This window comes from Equus przewalskii, chromosome 10, assembly GCF_037783145.1.
Source record: "Equus przewalskii isolate Varuska chromosome 10, EquPr2, whole genome shotgun sequence".
NCBI classification, from domain to species: Eukaryota; Metazoa; Chordata; class Mammalia; order Perissodactyla; family Equidae; genus Equus; species Equus przewalskii.
In genome coordinates this window covers 43814344-43831254 of record NC_091840.1, presented here as the reverse complement: position 1 = coordinate 43831254, position 16911 = coordinate 43814344, and the positions used below count along the sequence as shown (strand labels likewise).

Below are 16911 nucleotides of genomic sequence, written 5' to 3'. Positions count from 1 at the left end.
CAGTGGCACGCGGTTAAGTGCACACATTCCACTTCGGCGGCCCGGGGTTTGTCGGCTCAGATCCCCGGTGCGGACATGGCACCGCTTGGCAAGCCATGCTGTGGTAGGCGTCCCACATATAAAATAGAGGAAGATGGGCACGGATGTTAGCTCAGGGCCAGTCTTCCTCAGCAAAAAGAGGAGGATTGGCAGCAGATGTTAGCTCAGGGCTAATCTTCCTCAAATAAATAAATAAATAAAGTGAAAGAGGAAACAGAAAAATTTATATATTTAATTGGACTTGGAATCAGGAGACCCAAATATCAGTTTTGGCTGCGTTACCTTGGGCAAATCCTTTTCCCTCTCTTGGGCCTTTAAGAAATGAGGAGGTTGGATTAGGAGGAGGATTAGGATTAATTTTCATGTCATCTTGAAAATTCTGTGATTCTCAAAAGATTCCCACATAGTTTAATTAATTGCTGGAAGGAGCTGGCAAGAAAGATTGAAAATGTAATACCTTTGCCCCACCTAGTAGAATTATGAATCAGCTTTGGTCTAGGGCATATAACAATCCTTGAGAATGACAGGTCATCAGTAGAGAGTTTCTTCACCCTTATAAAATACAATGACCTTGTATGTCAGCACAGACAAGGAACATAAACTAGTTTTAACAGAGCACAGCAATACGATAAATGGTCATTGCATTTCATTTTGCCTTACAGTTTTGAGAAAAAGCAGAGCTTGTATTAAAAACTATATTCTTTATCTAAAATTAGAAGTTAGCTGAGAGCCTGACTTAGAAAGACATGAAATTCCAGGACTCAAAAGAAGCCCCCTAGCCTTTCCCTAAATGTCTTCTCTATTTACTATGAGATAGCTGAAATTCCAACACTCATTCATCTGTTTTTGACCCTTTGAACTACAAATACCAGCAGAGAAGTGATAGACAAAGCCACTTGCTCCCTCCTCAACCTTTCTACCAATAAGGACAACTTTAATAATTATTATCTTTCTCCTTCTTGAGCCTCATTTTTTGAAAGAACTGGTCTATCAAGCAAACTTTATTTATTAAATAATAATAATCTGGGGCCGGCCCCGTGGCCAAGTGGTTAAGTTCACGCGCTCCGATTCTGTGGCCCAGGGTTTCACCAGTTCAGATCCTGGGCGTGGACATGGCACTGCTCATCAAGCCACGCTGAGGCAGCGTCCCACACGCCACAACTAGAAGGACCCACAACCAAGAATATGCAACTATGTACCATGGGCGCTTTGGGGAGAAAAAGGAAAAATAAAATCTTTAAAATAAAAAAATAATAATAATCTATTTTCTCAACTTTTAAAAACATTTATCATTGGTATCTAAGTGCCAGTCTGAGCTTCTTTTATGGCAACACAATTACCCAGTTGATGTAATTCCGTTCAAAAGCAAAGAAATCTGGTACTTTACTTAACCTGTGCAGTCTTTCAGAGGTTAACAATATAATTATTGCCATTTGGTTTTTTGAATCATTGATAATAGCTTACAAATGCCCTTCTTTACCAACTTTACCCCCATCATAACCACCATAGTGCCCACCTTCCTAAAATTATTGGCCAGCGGTCATAAGCTCAAATTCTTACAGGGGTCAAGCAGATCAATGAGTGAAGCAGGCTAGATATAAAACAATAGGGAGTGGTGGGGACTGTGGCAAATAGCACATCTATGTCTAAAGGAGGACTAATAATCTGTTCAACTACCATGTCTACTCAGGCAAAGGAAATAAAAGAAAAAATAAACAATTGGCTCTACATCAGACTAAAAAGCTTCTGCAAGGCAAAGGAAACCATGAACAAAATGAAAAGACAACTTAACAACTGGGAAAAAATATTGGCAAATCATATATCCAACAAGGGGTTAATTTCCAAAGTATATAAAGAACTCATACAGCTCAACAACAAAAAGCCAAACAGCTTGATCAAAAAATGGGCAGAAGATATGAACAGACATTGTTCCGAAGAAGATGTACAATAGCCAACAGGTACATGAAAAGATGCTCAACATCACTAATTATTAGGGAAATGCAAACCAAACTACAATGAGATGCCACCTTACACCTGTTAGAATGGCTATTATTACCAAGACAAAGTATAACAAATGTTGCAGAGGATGTGGAGGAAAGGGAACCCTCATCCACTGCTGGTGGGAATGCAAACTGGTGCAGCCACTATGGAAAACAGTATGGAGATTTGTCAAAAAATTAAAAATAGAAATACCATATACCCAGCTATTGCACTACAGGGTATTTATCCAAAGAACATGAAATCAACAATTCAAAGAGACTTGTGAACCCCTATGTTCATTGCAGTATTATTTACAATAGTCAAGACATGGAAGCAACCCAAGTGCCCATCAACTGATGAATGGATAAAGAAGATGTGGTATACACATCCAATGGAATACTATGCAGTTATAAAGAAAAGACAAAATCATCCCTTTTTTGCAACAATATGGATAGATCTTGAGGGTATTATGTTAAGTAAAATAAGCCAGACAGAGAAAGACAAACACCATATGATTTCACTCATATGTGGAAGATAAACAGATGTATAAAGAGAACAGATCAGTGTTTACCAGAGGGGAAGGGGGTGGTGGAGTGGGCAAAATGGGTAAAGGGGAACATATGTATGATAATGGATAAAAATTAGATTATTGGTGGTGAGTACAATGTAGTCTATACAGAAGCTGATATATAATAATGTACACCTGAAATTACACAATATTATAAACCAATATGACCTCAATAAAATAATTGAAAAAAATAAAATAAAATAAAAGAAGGCTAATAGTTACTATTGAGGACAGATCTTCTGATTTTTTTTTTTTTTTTGAGGAAGATTGGCCCTGAGATAACATCCGTGCCCATCTTCCTCTATTTTATATGCGGGACGCCTGCCACAGCATGGCTTGATAGGCAGTGCTAGGTCCACGTCTGGTATCTGAACCAATGAACCCTGGGCCACAGAAACAGAGCACACGAACTCAACCACTACGCCACCAGGCCAGGCCCAGATCTTCTGATTCTTTAAGAGAAGTCAGAAATCTGGATTTTTATGTGTAATTCTCCTAATTAAAGAAAATTCTTTTAATTTGTATGTCCAGGAGTAGAAGAAGCCTCTCACCCCAATATATGCCATTCTCTGTTAGGTAAAATACAATCCAGTGTTGACTTGGGCTTTCATTGTCTCATGGAGATTTTTGTGAATCAGCTCTTGTAATTTTCACTCATAGCCTTCTCCCCCCAAAGCTCAGGCATAATCACGAGGAACTAAGTCAGAGGACAATTGGTTATACTATGCCAAGGGCTTGACCTGCATTATTTGATCCTGTAAACAACCCTATAAGTAGTCATGATTGTCCCAACTTTGACAGTGAGGACACTTGGGCTCGAATGCTTAACTCAACTATAGAGAGTGACTAAGCTGGGGTTCATACCAGGCTACTCCAAAGCCTGGGGCCTGAAGTAGGGGAGAGGATATCACAGAACGGGCAAAGGTTGAATAATAAAGATACCTCTCTCATAACTTGCCAAGAGTGACATCAGTATCGATCCTACTTTTTTTTTTTAAAGATTTTTAATTTTTCCTTTTTCTCCCCAAAGGCCCCTGGTACATAGTTGTATATAGTTCTTTTAGTTGTGGGTCCTTCTAGTTGCGGCATGTGGGACGCTGCCTCAGCGTGGTTTGATGAGCAGTGCCATGTCTGCGCCCAGGATTCGAACCAACGAAACCCTGGACAGGCGAAGTGGAACGCGCGAACTTAACCACTCGGCCACAGGGCCGGCCCCTTGATCCTACTTCTAATTACCTACGGAGAATTTATTTTAGTAAGTAAAGGGAATTTAAAACAATCTCAGTTGGAGAGCCTTTTAAAAATGTTACGACACTCCTTGAAATAATTGGAGATGTCCTGGAGTGTTGCAGGATTGGAGCTGAGAATTGCTGCCCTAAATATTTGCTCGTCCTTCTGATGATAATAATCACCAAGTATTACTCTTTGCCAAAGGGTTTGCATAGATCATTTCTTATTGTTGCAACAACCCTAAGAGGTGGGTGTTGGAATCTCCATTTGACAGATGAGGAAACTGAGGATTAGGGAAACAAAATAACTTGCTCAAACTCACACAATTAGCATGGGGTGGAGCTGGGATTCAAACCCAGGGCAGTCTGACCCCACAGTTTATGTTCCTTCCTCTACACTGCACTGTTCTGGGGTGAGGGGATGGCGATAAAGGTACGGAGATGTGACTGAGGGCATCTCAAGGCTTTAGGGGTTGGGGTTGGGGCAGAGATACTTATCATTCACTGAATATCCTTGTGCTGTTCACATTTCCCTGCCCCCTTGCCATTAGAGAGTCCATGTGACTAGATCTGGTGAAAGAGCTTTGGATAGAATTAATGCCGTCACTTCGGGGCAAAGCAAAGGAGAATGGGTGCGTGTTCTATAGGTTCTTTCTTCCCCTGACATGGCAACTGTGGAGAGATGTTAGAGCATCTTTCAGCCTGGGATTCTGAATAACTATGTGGAACAGCACCTGCTCATATCTAAGTGAGAAACAGGCCCTTATGTTAAACCATTAGAGTTTAGGGTTAATTTCTTACTGTAGGATAACTCAGCCTATCCTGACTAATGTAGGTATTTTCATCATAATAAGAATTCAGGAGAAAGTTTAATCTAGTTCAATGAAACAATTTAATTTCAGGGGCAAGTTCATAAGAACCCCCATCTCTCCCACCAAGGATGCTGAGTCATATAAAATGCTGAATAACCTACAATAAAATCATGTTTTTCCCTTTTCTTTCTTTCTTTTTTTTTTTTTTTTGAGGAAGATTAGCCCTGAGCTAACATCCGTGCCCATCTTCCTCTGCTTTATATGTGGGACACCTACAACAGCATGGCTTGCCAAGTGGTGCCATGTCTGCACGTGGGATCCAAACCAGCGAACCCCAGGCTGTCGAAGCGGAACATGTGCACTTAACTGCTGCGCCACCGGGCCAGCCCCATGTTTTTCCCTTTGAATAGACTTACATCTATTGACAACACATCCTAAGGAAATACGGTAGCAGTAGTGCAAGCCAGAAAAAAAATCAATTTGTCTCATTTTATTAAAAAATCCAAATTATACTTAATCTCATGCCAGTGATTATAGAAAACAAAATCTATACATTAATCATAAATTCCTCAACACTCAGGTAATCTTTTCTCAAGAGCTTATCAAGGTTGGTAAATAGCAAACAACTTACATCATAGGTAGTTCTCATTTATATAATACTGCTGTACACGGGTTTGCCAGGAGTTGGAATAAACTCAATGGCACTAATAACAAAAAAAGCCTGAAAAACATGGAGGACACTACTGTGAATTCCCAAAAACCTGAGTTCTCACTCAGAGAATTGTGTGCACATCAAGAAAAAGTTGGAGATCTGGCATTCCTGCCAACAGATTCCTACAGTAAAGTGTTGCTGTGAAAACTCATGAATTATTTGTCTTTATTTCTTCAGACACTTTTGATAGCAACAATAGTGTCAGCCTCTGTTTAAACTATAGGTATTAACAACGATCTCTTACATTTTTATGTTACCTGATAGTTTATAAAATATTTTTATACATATCTTGTTTGATCCTCATGGCCACTCTGTGAGATAGGTAGAGCTGACATTATTTGTGATTTGCAACAAGTTCAGAAAGGTTAAGTGATCTGTCGAAGGTCACACAGCTAGTAAGAAGAGTCAGTCCGCCCATCACCCTGCCTTTTGGCTCTAAGTACTACAACTGCTCTCAGTTTTGTACAGGATAATCATTCAGCACTTTTGCCTTAGGGGTGATCACTGCATGCCAGGAAGAACGGAGACAATAGATGAGAAATTAAACTAGTACACACACAATTCTAAGGAAGTGTCAAAATTGAGTTCTCTGAGTTACCCAAAGTACAGTGACATCACACAACAATAGTCACACGCCTATATATCTTGTGCTGGCCTGAGCACTTTAAATATATTGTAACTCACTTAATCCTCATAATAATCACATAACAAGGTCCTATTTTTATCATACCCATTTTACAGGGGAGAAAAACTGAGGCACAGAGAATTTAAGTCACATGTCTTGGGTCACACAGTTTATCAGTGGCTGAACCAGAATTTAGACCAAGAAAGTATGGCTCTTCGGTTCTTAACCACTAGGCAAAATTGCCTCTTACATTAAGAACTAACTTATGTAGTACTTCCTATATGGCAGTAACAAATATATATAGACTCATTTAATCCTGATTACTGACACATTTAACATTTGAATTTAAATAGAAGGTAGACACAGAAAGACAGGGAGGGAAGGGAGAATGGGTAAAAGTGGGGGTAGAACAGAGAGGGCGGGGGGTGAGCGAGAGAGAACAACTTAAAAGTGCCTGTGATGAGGTCTGCCATTCAACTCAAAGAACACGTGCCCTGCAGTGAGCATGAGACGAGGAGGAGAATCAGCTGGCCTGTCCTAGTTCTCTCCCGGCTCTCAAAGTGTGAGTAGCTCGTGTGCTGAGGATGAGTCTAGTGTTCGAGCATTTGCTTTTTACTTACAACATGGCCCCTAAACACAAGCCAACCTCTTCATTTGGTTCTCAGCCAAAGAAACAGCAATCTCTTCCCATACTGGAAATAAAAACCTGCTCTGCTGTGATTTTGAAGAGTTGTTCGGGTCTCTGAAGTGATATTTTCCCAAGGAATTTCCAAGGACAATTTTGACTACTATCAATTTTTGCCTGACTTTGTAACTTAATCCTTGAGTAAGCCACACCCATCCGTATCAGTGAACATGATGGTTGGCGAAGGGAGCAGTTGGATCCCCCTAGTTTGTAATGCAACTCTGCTGTGTATGTTCAACACTGCTTGTATAAAAGTTTTACCTACCAGATATCCGTGAAGCTACGAGACGTACGAACGGCTGCTTTGACAAACAGCTCTCTCATACTAGCTTGGCCTCTAATGAGCTGTTCAACTGAAGGATGTCTCATAATCTTTCAGAGACTCCAAACTGAGGGACTAGACCAAAAGATAACCTCTAAGATCCTGTGAGCCGTCATATTATATGACTGATATTAAAAAGAATTTAATGACAATAAAACTACTCTTAGGAGCCCTTACTACCTCCTTGTGTGTCGTTTTGCAAACTGTATGTTCCTACTGCAACAGATTCTCAGCCCCAAACAGGTCATTTTTCACTGCAGCTGTCATATGTGGGTTTTATAAGCAGCTCAAGGGTATCATTTAAAACATTCCACCAAGGAGGATATAAACTTTGTTGCTGCTAAGGAATCACAGCCTTGAATTCCTGAATTTTATAGTTATGGTACTCATAAAAGCGTTTAATAACAAACTTGGCTCACTTGGAAATCACCAGTCTAAAGGACTTTGCCCCAGTTTGAGATGTGGATCACATTTAAGAAAATATTTAATGATTTATTAACAGGTTCATATTTCTGCTAAAGATTTCTGCACAATCTCTTTTGATCACTCTAAATGTAGGCATAATGTGTTTTATGATCCCACAATACTATTAATTGTCTAATTAAGGCTTCTATCATTGATCCTTGTTTGTCACGTTGAGTGGTCATCCTGAGTTTCTACGTGTATCAGACAAATTTAAAGAGGCCAACGTGAAAACTTAACAGCTGCATAGGTTATGTGCCCAAGAAAAACTTCCTGATTCTATTCCATTTGTCAAAGGCTATAGTAAAACCATCCACAAATGGAATATCCACAATGGCTGCTTTGTTGCAAACTGAAAAACGACGCACAGCAACACTCAGCAATTTATAAATCTACAGGTTTATTGTTTAGACTGACAGGTGTAAAGTACTTGAGTTTCAAAATGCTTTCACTTACATTATATCTTTCGATCCTTAGGCTTAGCAAGCTTAAAATTCTCAGTCTCTGGAATTAGACTATCCGGGTATATATAGAGTATATCCTAACTCTACCATTTTACTAGCTGTGTGATGATGTGCAAGCTACTTAACCTCTCTGTTCCTGCATTTCCTCAACTATATAATGGGGACTGTAATAGAATCTACCTCCTGACTTAGGGTTATTATGAGGATTAAATGAGCTAAGATTTGTACATTGTAAGACCTGTAGCATAGTCAGCACTCACTAAATTTTAGTTATTACAGCCATGCCCCACTTTTCAGAAGAGGAAACTGAGACTCAGATTAAATGACTGTTTCTGCCTATAAATAGTAGTTGAGACTTGAAACCAGATCTAATGGACTTCAAACTTTGGCCTCTTTTCTTCACTCCATGCTACCTTTCTTATTTAACATAGAAATCAGGTTTTCTAATTGAGGGCTATTAAGGAACATATTCTTTTTTTTTTTTAGTCTTTTTAAAAAGAGAGACCAATTTTTTCATCCACTTTCATGGCGAGGTGCATGTTATCTTTTTTTTAATTTTTCATTTGCCCTGTGAATGCGTTCATTTTTACTTTTATCTGATTAATTATTTTTCTTGGAACGAGGAAGAAACAAAGTTAAATGAAAGAAAAATAAGGCGAGATGCAAAAATGGAAACCTGATGAGAAAATAGTATAAGGGCCACGCATTGGAAAAAGTAGATTTGAGTCACTAACTCCTGCATGTTAACTTTATTTCTGAGATTTTTATGCTTTGTCTCAAGAAACACCTCTGAAAAGAGGACAAGAATGCCTTAATTATACTTAAATATTTGTGTCAGATGGTAAAGAATGTAGTTCACCAACAAAAGAAATGAAAGAATTAAAGAAAGCTCTGGTTTTGTTCATTGCAGCTTTAAGGAAAACCAGTCTAACAGCATTCCTAAAAGGAAACCAGGATCTTGGTCCCCAATGGTATTTAATTATTATTTTCTCTCAGGTCCAATTTCTCCTTTTCCATCAGTATCATTTTCTCTTCCACATGCCCTTTTTTTCCTTTTGTCTTCATTTCAATCTTTCTGTAATTCTACAAAGTTTAGGTTTTGGTGATCATCATATAAAAAATGATTAGTACAAAGAGACGCGTTTCAGAGCGGCCCAACCAGGACCGCCTCGTGGCTAGATTCCCACAGCATTATATCAGTGTCTTATTTTTTTTTTTCCCTCTAAGTATCTGGATTTCTTGTTTTTTTTTTTTTTTTTTTTTTTTGGAGGAAGATTAGCCCTCAGCTAACTACTGCCAGTCCTCCTCTTTTTGCCGAGGAAGCCTGGCTCTGAGCTAACATCCGTGCCCATCCTCCTCTAGTTTATACGTGGGACGCCTACCACAGCGTGGCTGCCAAGCAGTGCCATGTCCACACCCGGGATCCGAACCAGCGAACCCCGGGCCGCCGAGAAGCGGAACGTGCGAACTTAACCGCTGCGCCACCGGGCCGGCCCCATCAGTGCCTTATTTTGTTGTTCACATGGATCTTCCTTTCTACCTGGCAAAAGAAAATAAAAATGGAGGCAGTTTCCCTGCACCTTCCAGAATAAAGTCTCAACCCCCCAGTGGCACAGTTGGCCCTCCCTGTGTGGCCCCTGCTCTCTCTCTCTCTAGTTCCAGTTCTGCTCAGAGTCTTCAGTTCACAAACAGAGACTTGCTGCCTTAAGATCTTTGCATAAGCCATTACCTCCAACTAGAGCGCCTTTCCTCAGTCTTCTTTTTTTAAAGATTTTATTTTTCCTTTTTCTCCCCAAAGCCCCCCAGTACATAGTTGTATACATTTTTAGTTGTAGGTCCTTCCAGTTGTGGCATGTGGGATGCCGCCTCAGCATGGCTTGATGAGCAGTGCCATGTCCGCGCCCAGGATTCAAACCGGCGAAACCCTGGGCCGCTGCAGTGGAGTGTGCGAACTTAACCACTTGGCCACGGGGCCGGCCCCTCAGTCTTTATCACTTAACAAACTCCTAATTGTCCCAAACTCAGATCACCTGTCATCTATACCAAGAAGTTTTCCCTAAAGCTCCCAGTCTGACTTACATATTCCTCTTCAATGCTCCACATTACACCATGCAAACCTCTACCAGAGCATAATGGTTAGGGTTAAGGTTAGGGTTAGGGCGATTCATCTCCAAGATATATCCCATATTCATCCACTTCTTTTCATCTCCACTGCTGCCGTCTTGATCCAGGTCACTATTTACCTTTTGCCTGGACAAATTATAGTCTCCTAAGAGGTCTCCTGCTTACATTCCTGTCTCTCTTCAGTCCATCATTTATACTACAGCCAGACCAATCTTTTTAAGAACAAATATTCATATATACAAAAATATAGATAATGTATACAATTATGGATAATGAATAAAATGAACATCCACGTATTCACCACCAGTTTAAGAAATAGAATATTGTCAATATCTTTGAAGCTGACTTTCCCAAAGGTAAACACTATCTTGAATTTGGTGTTTAATATCCTCTCGTTTTTTGAAAAAAATTCTTTTACCATATTCATATCTCTAAACAATATATTATTTGATTTTGCTTGTTTTTGAACTTTTAAAAAATGGTCCCACGCCTTCTTTGCAATGGGTACTTTTTGCATTCAACATTATGTTTCTGAAATTCATCCATGTTGATTTTCACTTCTGTTTAGTAATCCATTGTGTGAATATGTCACAATTCATGCAAATTCCTATTGATGAACTAGTGCATGTTTTTCCAGGTTCTATGCAATCACCAACAATGCTCAAATAAACAGTCTTGACTATGCCTCCTAGTGCACATACACAAGAATTTCTCTAGGGTGGGGCTGTCCAATAGAACTCACTGTGATAATGAAAATGTTCTATATTTACACTGTGCAATATGGTAGCCACATGTAGTTATTGAACACTTGGAATGTGACTACTACAATTGAGAAATTCAATTTTTAATTTTAATTCATTTTAACTAATTTAAATTTAAATAGCCACAGGTAGCTAGTGGCTACCATATTGGACAGAGTAGCTTTAGAATATATATCCAGGAGTAAAGTTGCTGGCTTATAGAGCATGTGCATCTTCAACTTTACAAAATACTGACAAATGTTTTCCAAAGTGGTGATATTAACTTATACTCCAACAAGCAGTACGTAAGAATTATCAGTAGAACTTTTTAATGTCTGCCTTTAAAATTTTTGCCTATCTGGATTTAAAGCGGCATCTTATTATAATTCTATTTTACGTTTCTATCGCTACTGTTCATTTGCCAGTCATGCTTCCTTTTTCGTGAAATGCCTGTTGAGATCTTTTGTCTATTTTTCCATTGAGTTCTCTTTTCTCTATTTATATTTAGGAGTTCTGTATACATTTTTGATATTTTTTTCTAATTAAATGTGTTACAAATCTTCAATGTATCCTTAAAAGCATCATCAGATCACGCCCCTTCACTCCTTCCCATTGCACTTAGAATAAAATCTAAACTCCCTGCTATGGTGTCTTGAACTTTATGGTTGACTCCCAAATTTCCTCCCACCCCTCCTGCACTCAGGAGAAGCTGTGCAGCTTAGGGAACTGACTATTGCACTAGGGCTGTGCCTGACTGATAGAAGAGTAATCCCATTCCCCTAGGCAATGCCAGGTTCAGGAAAAGGTACACGACCTCGTTTTGGATAATAAACTTCAGAAGAAATTTGATGAAAGCCTCTGGGAAAGGTGGTCTTCACTCTCAGAAGGAGTGAGAAAAAGCCAGACTTTTTTTCCATTGGACTGGAAGGAGGAAGCATGAGAGAAATGAACCCAAGGATGGTGCTAACACTGGGTGGCAGATCCCAGTGATATCGACCCTGATATCAGTTTCCCCACATTAAACCCAGCATATATGGGGTTAAAACCAAAACACTCATTCCCTGCTTACCCTCTGGCTTCCTGGCTCCAGAATCCACTATCCTCCATGGAGACAGACGCTGTCAAGGACAAGCACCTGGATCATCTCCTCCCTGCAAAGAGATATAGGCTGGTGGGAAAGCTCCGACCAGCAAGGCCATATGCTCCCCCTCCCCTACCTAAAGCCCCAAATAAAAACCCTTCCTTTTAGCTTTTCGAGGAGTTTGGGATTTCAGCGTTAGCTGCCCTCTCTCTTTGCTCAGCGTTGTGCAAAAATAAAATTCCTACTTTCTTCCACCACACCCGGTATCAGAGATTGGCTTGCTGCACAACAGGTGACCGAACTCACTTCAGGTTCGGTAACACCAGTGCCAGAAAGAAGCTGGGTTCTTTATCACCTTGTTGGGTGCTGCCTGTTCCTATTCTGAACTTTATGCAAGAGATACATTCCTGAAACCTTCATGCAAAATTAAAAATGTCCATAATTCAAGACTATTTAGCAATAGTATTTAGCCATAGTATTTAGCAATAAATGTAAATTTATCAATGGGAAGATACTATTTTACCAGCTAAAATGGCTCTGCCAAGTGGCAATAGCATAAACAGTTTCTAATTCACTGAGCCATCACCAGCTTGGAAAGTACGCAGTTCCTGACAAATGTTAAACATTGTGAAGGCTTCACATTGCTTCAAATTCTGTGCATATAGTAAGATGTTATTAATAGTTTATGATGAACTATGTCAATTTTGCATAATTCAAATACTCACAAAACTTGGCCAGACTTTCTCATTGTTCCTGAATCACACTCAAGCCCATTCATGCCTCTTTGCCTTTGTGTATACTGTTTCCTCTGCCTGGAATGCTCTGTGAATTGCTAGCACCTAAAATAGTGAGTGAGTGGCAGAAATGTCATATCCAGAGGTAGGAATAAGATTGCCAATATAACAATGTTGTTTCAGAACATTGGACAATGTTTCAAAAAAAATGGACATAATTTACAACTAACATGGAATATGTCGAACACAAACTCTGAATCTGAAGGAAGGGAGGGAAAGGTTGGATTAAGCCTACATGGAGTTTAGGAGTGGCAGGGAAGGTAGAAGTCCTGAAGCTGACAGCTACCTGTACTCAGATGGGTACAATTTACGTACATCACTACGAAAATTGTAGTGAAGGAATATAGGTTCCTCTGGGCCCCCAAAGTCCCAGGATCCAGTATCTGAAAACCTTAGCAGTCAGCTCCTGCTGGCTTTGCTAATCCTAGGGAGGCAGGAATTCTGGGGTTAAGGGTAGGGAGGAGGGTAGAAGGAAAGAGGTGGTCCTCCCAAACTTCATCCAGGTCACCCTAAAGCAGGGGTTGAAAAACTCAAATATCTATAGGCAATAAACGTAAATGAGTGAAGCAAGCTAGATATAAAGAAAATTATGCAGGCCCCTTTGATATGTGTTTTGTTTTTTCACTTTTGATGGAGAAAGGGCTATTATGGGGAAACAACAATATTTTCAAGGGAAACAGCAACCCAGATTTGTATACAACCCTTTCCAATTCTAAATATTGGCTCAAAAAGCTTAAAATATCATGCAGGCCAAACAATACATCTAGGAGCTGAATTTGGCCCAGGAGGACACCAACATGTGAACTCTGAAGTTCAAGATCAGATCTGGTGAAATATCAGGAGGCTTTCCAACCAAAGCAAATCTCAGAGTTAACTGGGGCAACAACACTTAAATGTGAATAGGTTTCATAGAATTGCAGAACATTTGTGTTAGATTCTAGTTCAGACTTCACCGAACGTAAAAATCTGGACTTTTCCATCAAAGTAGTAGCAGTGAGCCAACATATGTCAAAGACTGGTGGACAGCAAAGGCGGGGAGGCAGGATGGAGAATTTGCCTTGAGCCTGGACCTGTTTGCTTTAACTGGGAGGAGCCCCATGGAAGCAATAGGCCGAAGGCATATCTGCAATGGCAGGTGATGCCACTTCACAAGATTTATAAAGATTTTCTTTTCTAATATTGTGGATTTCGAACTAGAATTCTGTTTCTGATTGCCTTGTTCCATGAGGTGTCACAGAACCCACCACCATCTCTTTTGGATAGAGTTAGAGGGGTAGGTCCTAAGAATTCTATTCTTGGGGAAATGTCTTCCTGGGTAGGTCATTTGGAGCAGACCGATTGGGAAACTAGTTTTCTTCTGCGCCTCTTCTCCATGCCCACATGGGGCTGAGTGTATGGGTGTGAGTTGCTGGGTGGAAAGCTGGTACTAAGGGTACCACCCTGACAAAGAGGGCAGAGCTTCCCTGATATTTTCTTCTCTCTCAACTTACTGCAATGTGGCTTCCACCCACCCCGCCCTTCCACTGAAGCTGCCCTCTCTAAGGTCACCACTGACCCAGTTGCCAAGCTTTTCTGAAGCTTTCAGTCCCATTCAACATTTTCTCTTGCCCTCTTGGGATTCCAGGACATAACACTCCAGGTCTTCTCTTACCTCTCTGACTGCTCTTACTGTCTTTTTCTGCTGGCTCCTCTGTCTTCACCCATTCCTGAAATTCCTAGGTTAATGGTACTCCCCATATGGCATCCTTGTAAGAAGTAGTAAAATGTGCACCATAGTCTGGGCACAGCCCTGGGCCAGGTGCATGGCTTGGCAGGCAGAGCTTGGACTGGAGTTCAGGCTCCATTCTCCCCACTCAGCCTGGTACCCTTGTGCCGTGAATACCCTGTACAATTGCATGCTGCCATCCAGTGTACTATTCTCAGTTCTCATGTCCTTTTTGCTCTACCCTCTTTCCCTCTGAAACCTTGTTGACTTTCAGGCTTTTAAGACCTACATGTGTCTTATTTAATCTCTAGACATTTTTTTTATCTGCCTCCTGCACTTCTCTTCCTGGGTGTCCTGTGGGTACCCCAAACTTGCCAAGGCCCAAAATGAATTCATTGTATGCTTACTCACATGCTCCCACATATGTCTATTTTTCTGTACTCCCTCTCTTGGTTAAGGATGCCACCATTCATCCTCTCATTCAACTCAAAACTTCACTTTTCTGTGCCTCTTCCCTTTCCACAGTTTAAGGCTTTTGTCATCTCCCCAGGTGCACTACTTACTGGAATAGCCTTCTAACTAGCTTGTCTCTCTCCAGAATCTCTCCCCTTCAAGTCAACCTCCCCATTCCCAATGGGATTCTTTCTTTACACAGAACTGAGCATACTGTTCCTTTGTTTAAAAACCTATTTGGCTTCTAATTAACCATTAGTAAAATCCAGACGCTCAGGCATGGCCTATAAAACCCTTCACATCCTGGCCCAAACCTACCTTTCCAGCCCTACACCTTGCCCCTGACCTCGACACCGTCCTTGCTCTTAACCACATCAGACTATACTGCACAGTTTCTTGAACATGATTTGCCATGTATTTCAATGCCTCTGTGCCTTTGCTGGTGCCTTGCATGCCCTTACTCTGTTTTTTGCCTCTAAGATTGTGCTCACTTGTCACCTCTTTTTTCAGGTTCCTCCAGCCCTAATTAACACCTCTTTCCTCACTGTTTCTACAGCTCTACTGGTATGCTTGTACAGACGGTCCAAAGTTATTTTGCATCTCTTTCCCGATACACTGTGAATTTCTTAAGGGCAAGATTAAGCTTTGTTAGTCTCCATTATCATCAGCAGCTTGCCCAGTGCCTGGTACATGGTAGACAATGAATAAAATTTTGAGTTGAACTGGGCAGGATACTTGAAGAGCATTTTATGAAAGGACTAATGGTTTCTTTCAGCCTGTTCCTTTTCTTCAGAAATCAGAAGAATCTCAATGGGACAGCTGACCGGCCCTGTTGGAAATAGTTGCTATATCGTAACCCCAAACTTTAGCTAGGTCTCTCTATGGACATAGAGACTGTGATTTCTCAAATGACTGATTGGTGTCTGAGTGCATATTTTTCCAGATATTAGAGTTTCTCAGAACCAGTGATTATTTTCAATTTAGGACCTAGATTCTAGGTTCCACAGAAGACTCTCCTTGTTCTGAGTAGTGGAGACAGGGTTTTCAAGGATACGTTAGATTTATTTGTATTTATCATGTTTGGGTCCCATCCCAACATCTCACTAAGGATTGAGACTTTAGGGCACGAAAAACAATATAATAGGGCTTCACAATTTCAAAACCTTGGAGAAACGCTGAGTTATTTTGAAAGGCGGGCGAGGGCGGGCGCGCTCATCGGCAGGTTTTGTAAAGGGCCTGGCACAACCGTATGGATGCCTGAGACCGACTCCTGTCATTCCCCTTGGTTAAACCCCACAGTACATGCTGGGCCAGGTAGAAGACTCACCGACTCCATTAATTAAGCCCAGAATGGGTAGTTTTCTTGAAAAGAGCAGATGTCTATTTGTAGAACCGTGCTAGTAGCTTCTAAGCAAGTGGGAAAGCGCTGGGTTCCAATTTCCCCTCAAATACGAGAACTTGGTTCTGACTAGAATCCAAGCAACAAGTTGCCATTGAAAATGCAGTGATGGGTCAGCAAAGGAGGCCTACAGGAGGAGCCTCTGGCTACATGTTTTGCGACGAGTCAACCCATCCTAAGCCCTGTGCTTAATTCTGCGGCTCCTCAGCTCCACCCTCCCGCCTCCAGTCCCCTTTCGGCTTCTGAAAAGGCGGAATGGGGTCATGCCCCAGCGCTGGAGTATTCAGGCTGTGGGCCCAGCATGGAACCCCTCCGGCCCCCCGCTCGGAGCGGTCCTGATCCCGGGAGGGCGCCCGCCCGGCCAGGGAGCCGGATGCAGGGTGGTCCAGGGCGCCGGCGCCTCGCGGGCGGACTGCCGGCTTCGCCCAAGCGGAGCGCGTCACGAGCCCGCCCCCGCGGGCCCTCCTGTGGGCGGGACCAGCCCCGAAGGCGCTGACTCAGCAACGCGTGGGGGGAGTTTTGTCCCTCGGCGGACCCCGTTTCTCGCGGCTTCAACCCTCCCCGGCCCTGGAGCCGGTTTCCTCTTTCCGGCGTTCGGGGTACGAGAGGCAGGTCGGGCCGCCGGACAGCGAGCTGCAGTACAACCCCGGCGTTCGTCTGAGGACCCCCTAAACTACCGTTCCCTCCCGGGCAGCGTGGGCGCCATGAACAGCGCGG

At 41.7% G+C, this 16911-nt stretch overlaps 1 protein-coding gene and 1 long non-coding RNA gene across 3 annotated transcripts in view; one reads left to right on the top strand and one right to left on the bottom strand.

The window, feature by feature from the left end:
* Positions 1–16608, bottom strand: part of LOC139074111 (uncharacterized) — an 18174-nt gene extending 1566 nt beyond the window's left edge. The window contains exons 1-2 of the long non-coding RNA XR_011523561.1: positions 16123–16608; positions 11832–11913 (exon numbers count right to left, since the gene is read on the bottom strand). This is a non-coding gene — a long non-coding RNA (uncharacterized lncRNA). The remainder of the gene's footprint in view (positions 1–11831; positions 11914–16122) is intronic.
* The window catches only part of BLMH (bleomycin hydrolase), a 49176-nt gene continuing 48722 nt past the window's right edge, over positions 16458–16911 (top strand). For both annotated transcript variants that reach the window (XM_008526835.2, XM_008526833.2), the window contains exon 1: positions 16458–16911. In XM_008526835.2, coding sequence (XP_008525057.2) covers positions 16458–16911 — 454 coding nt within the window.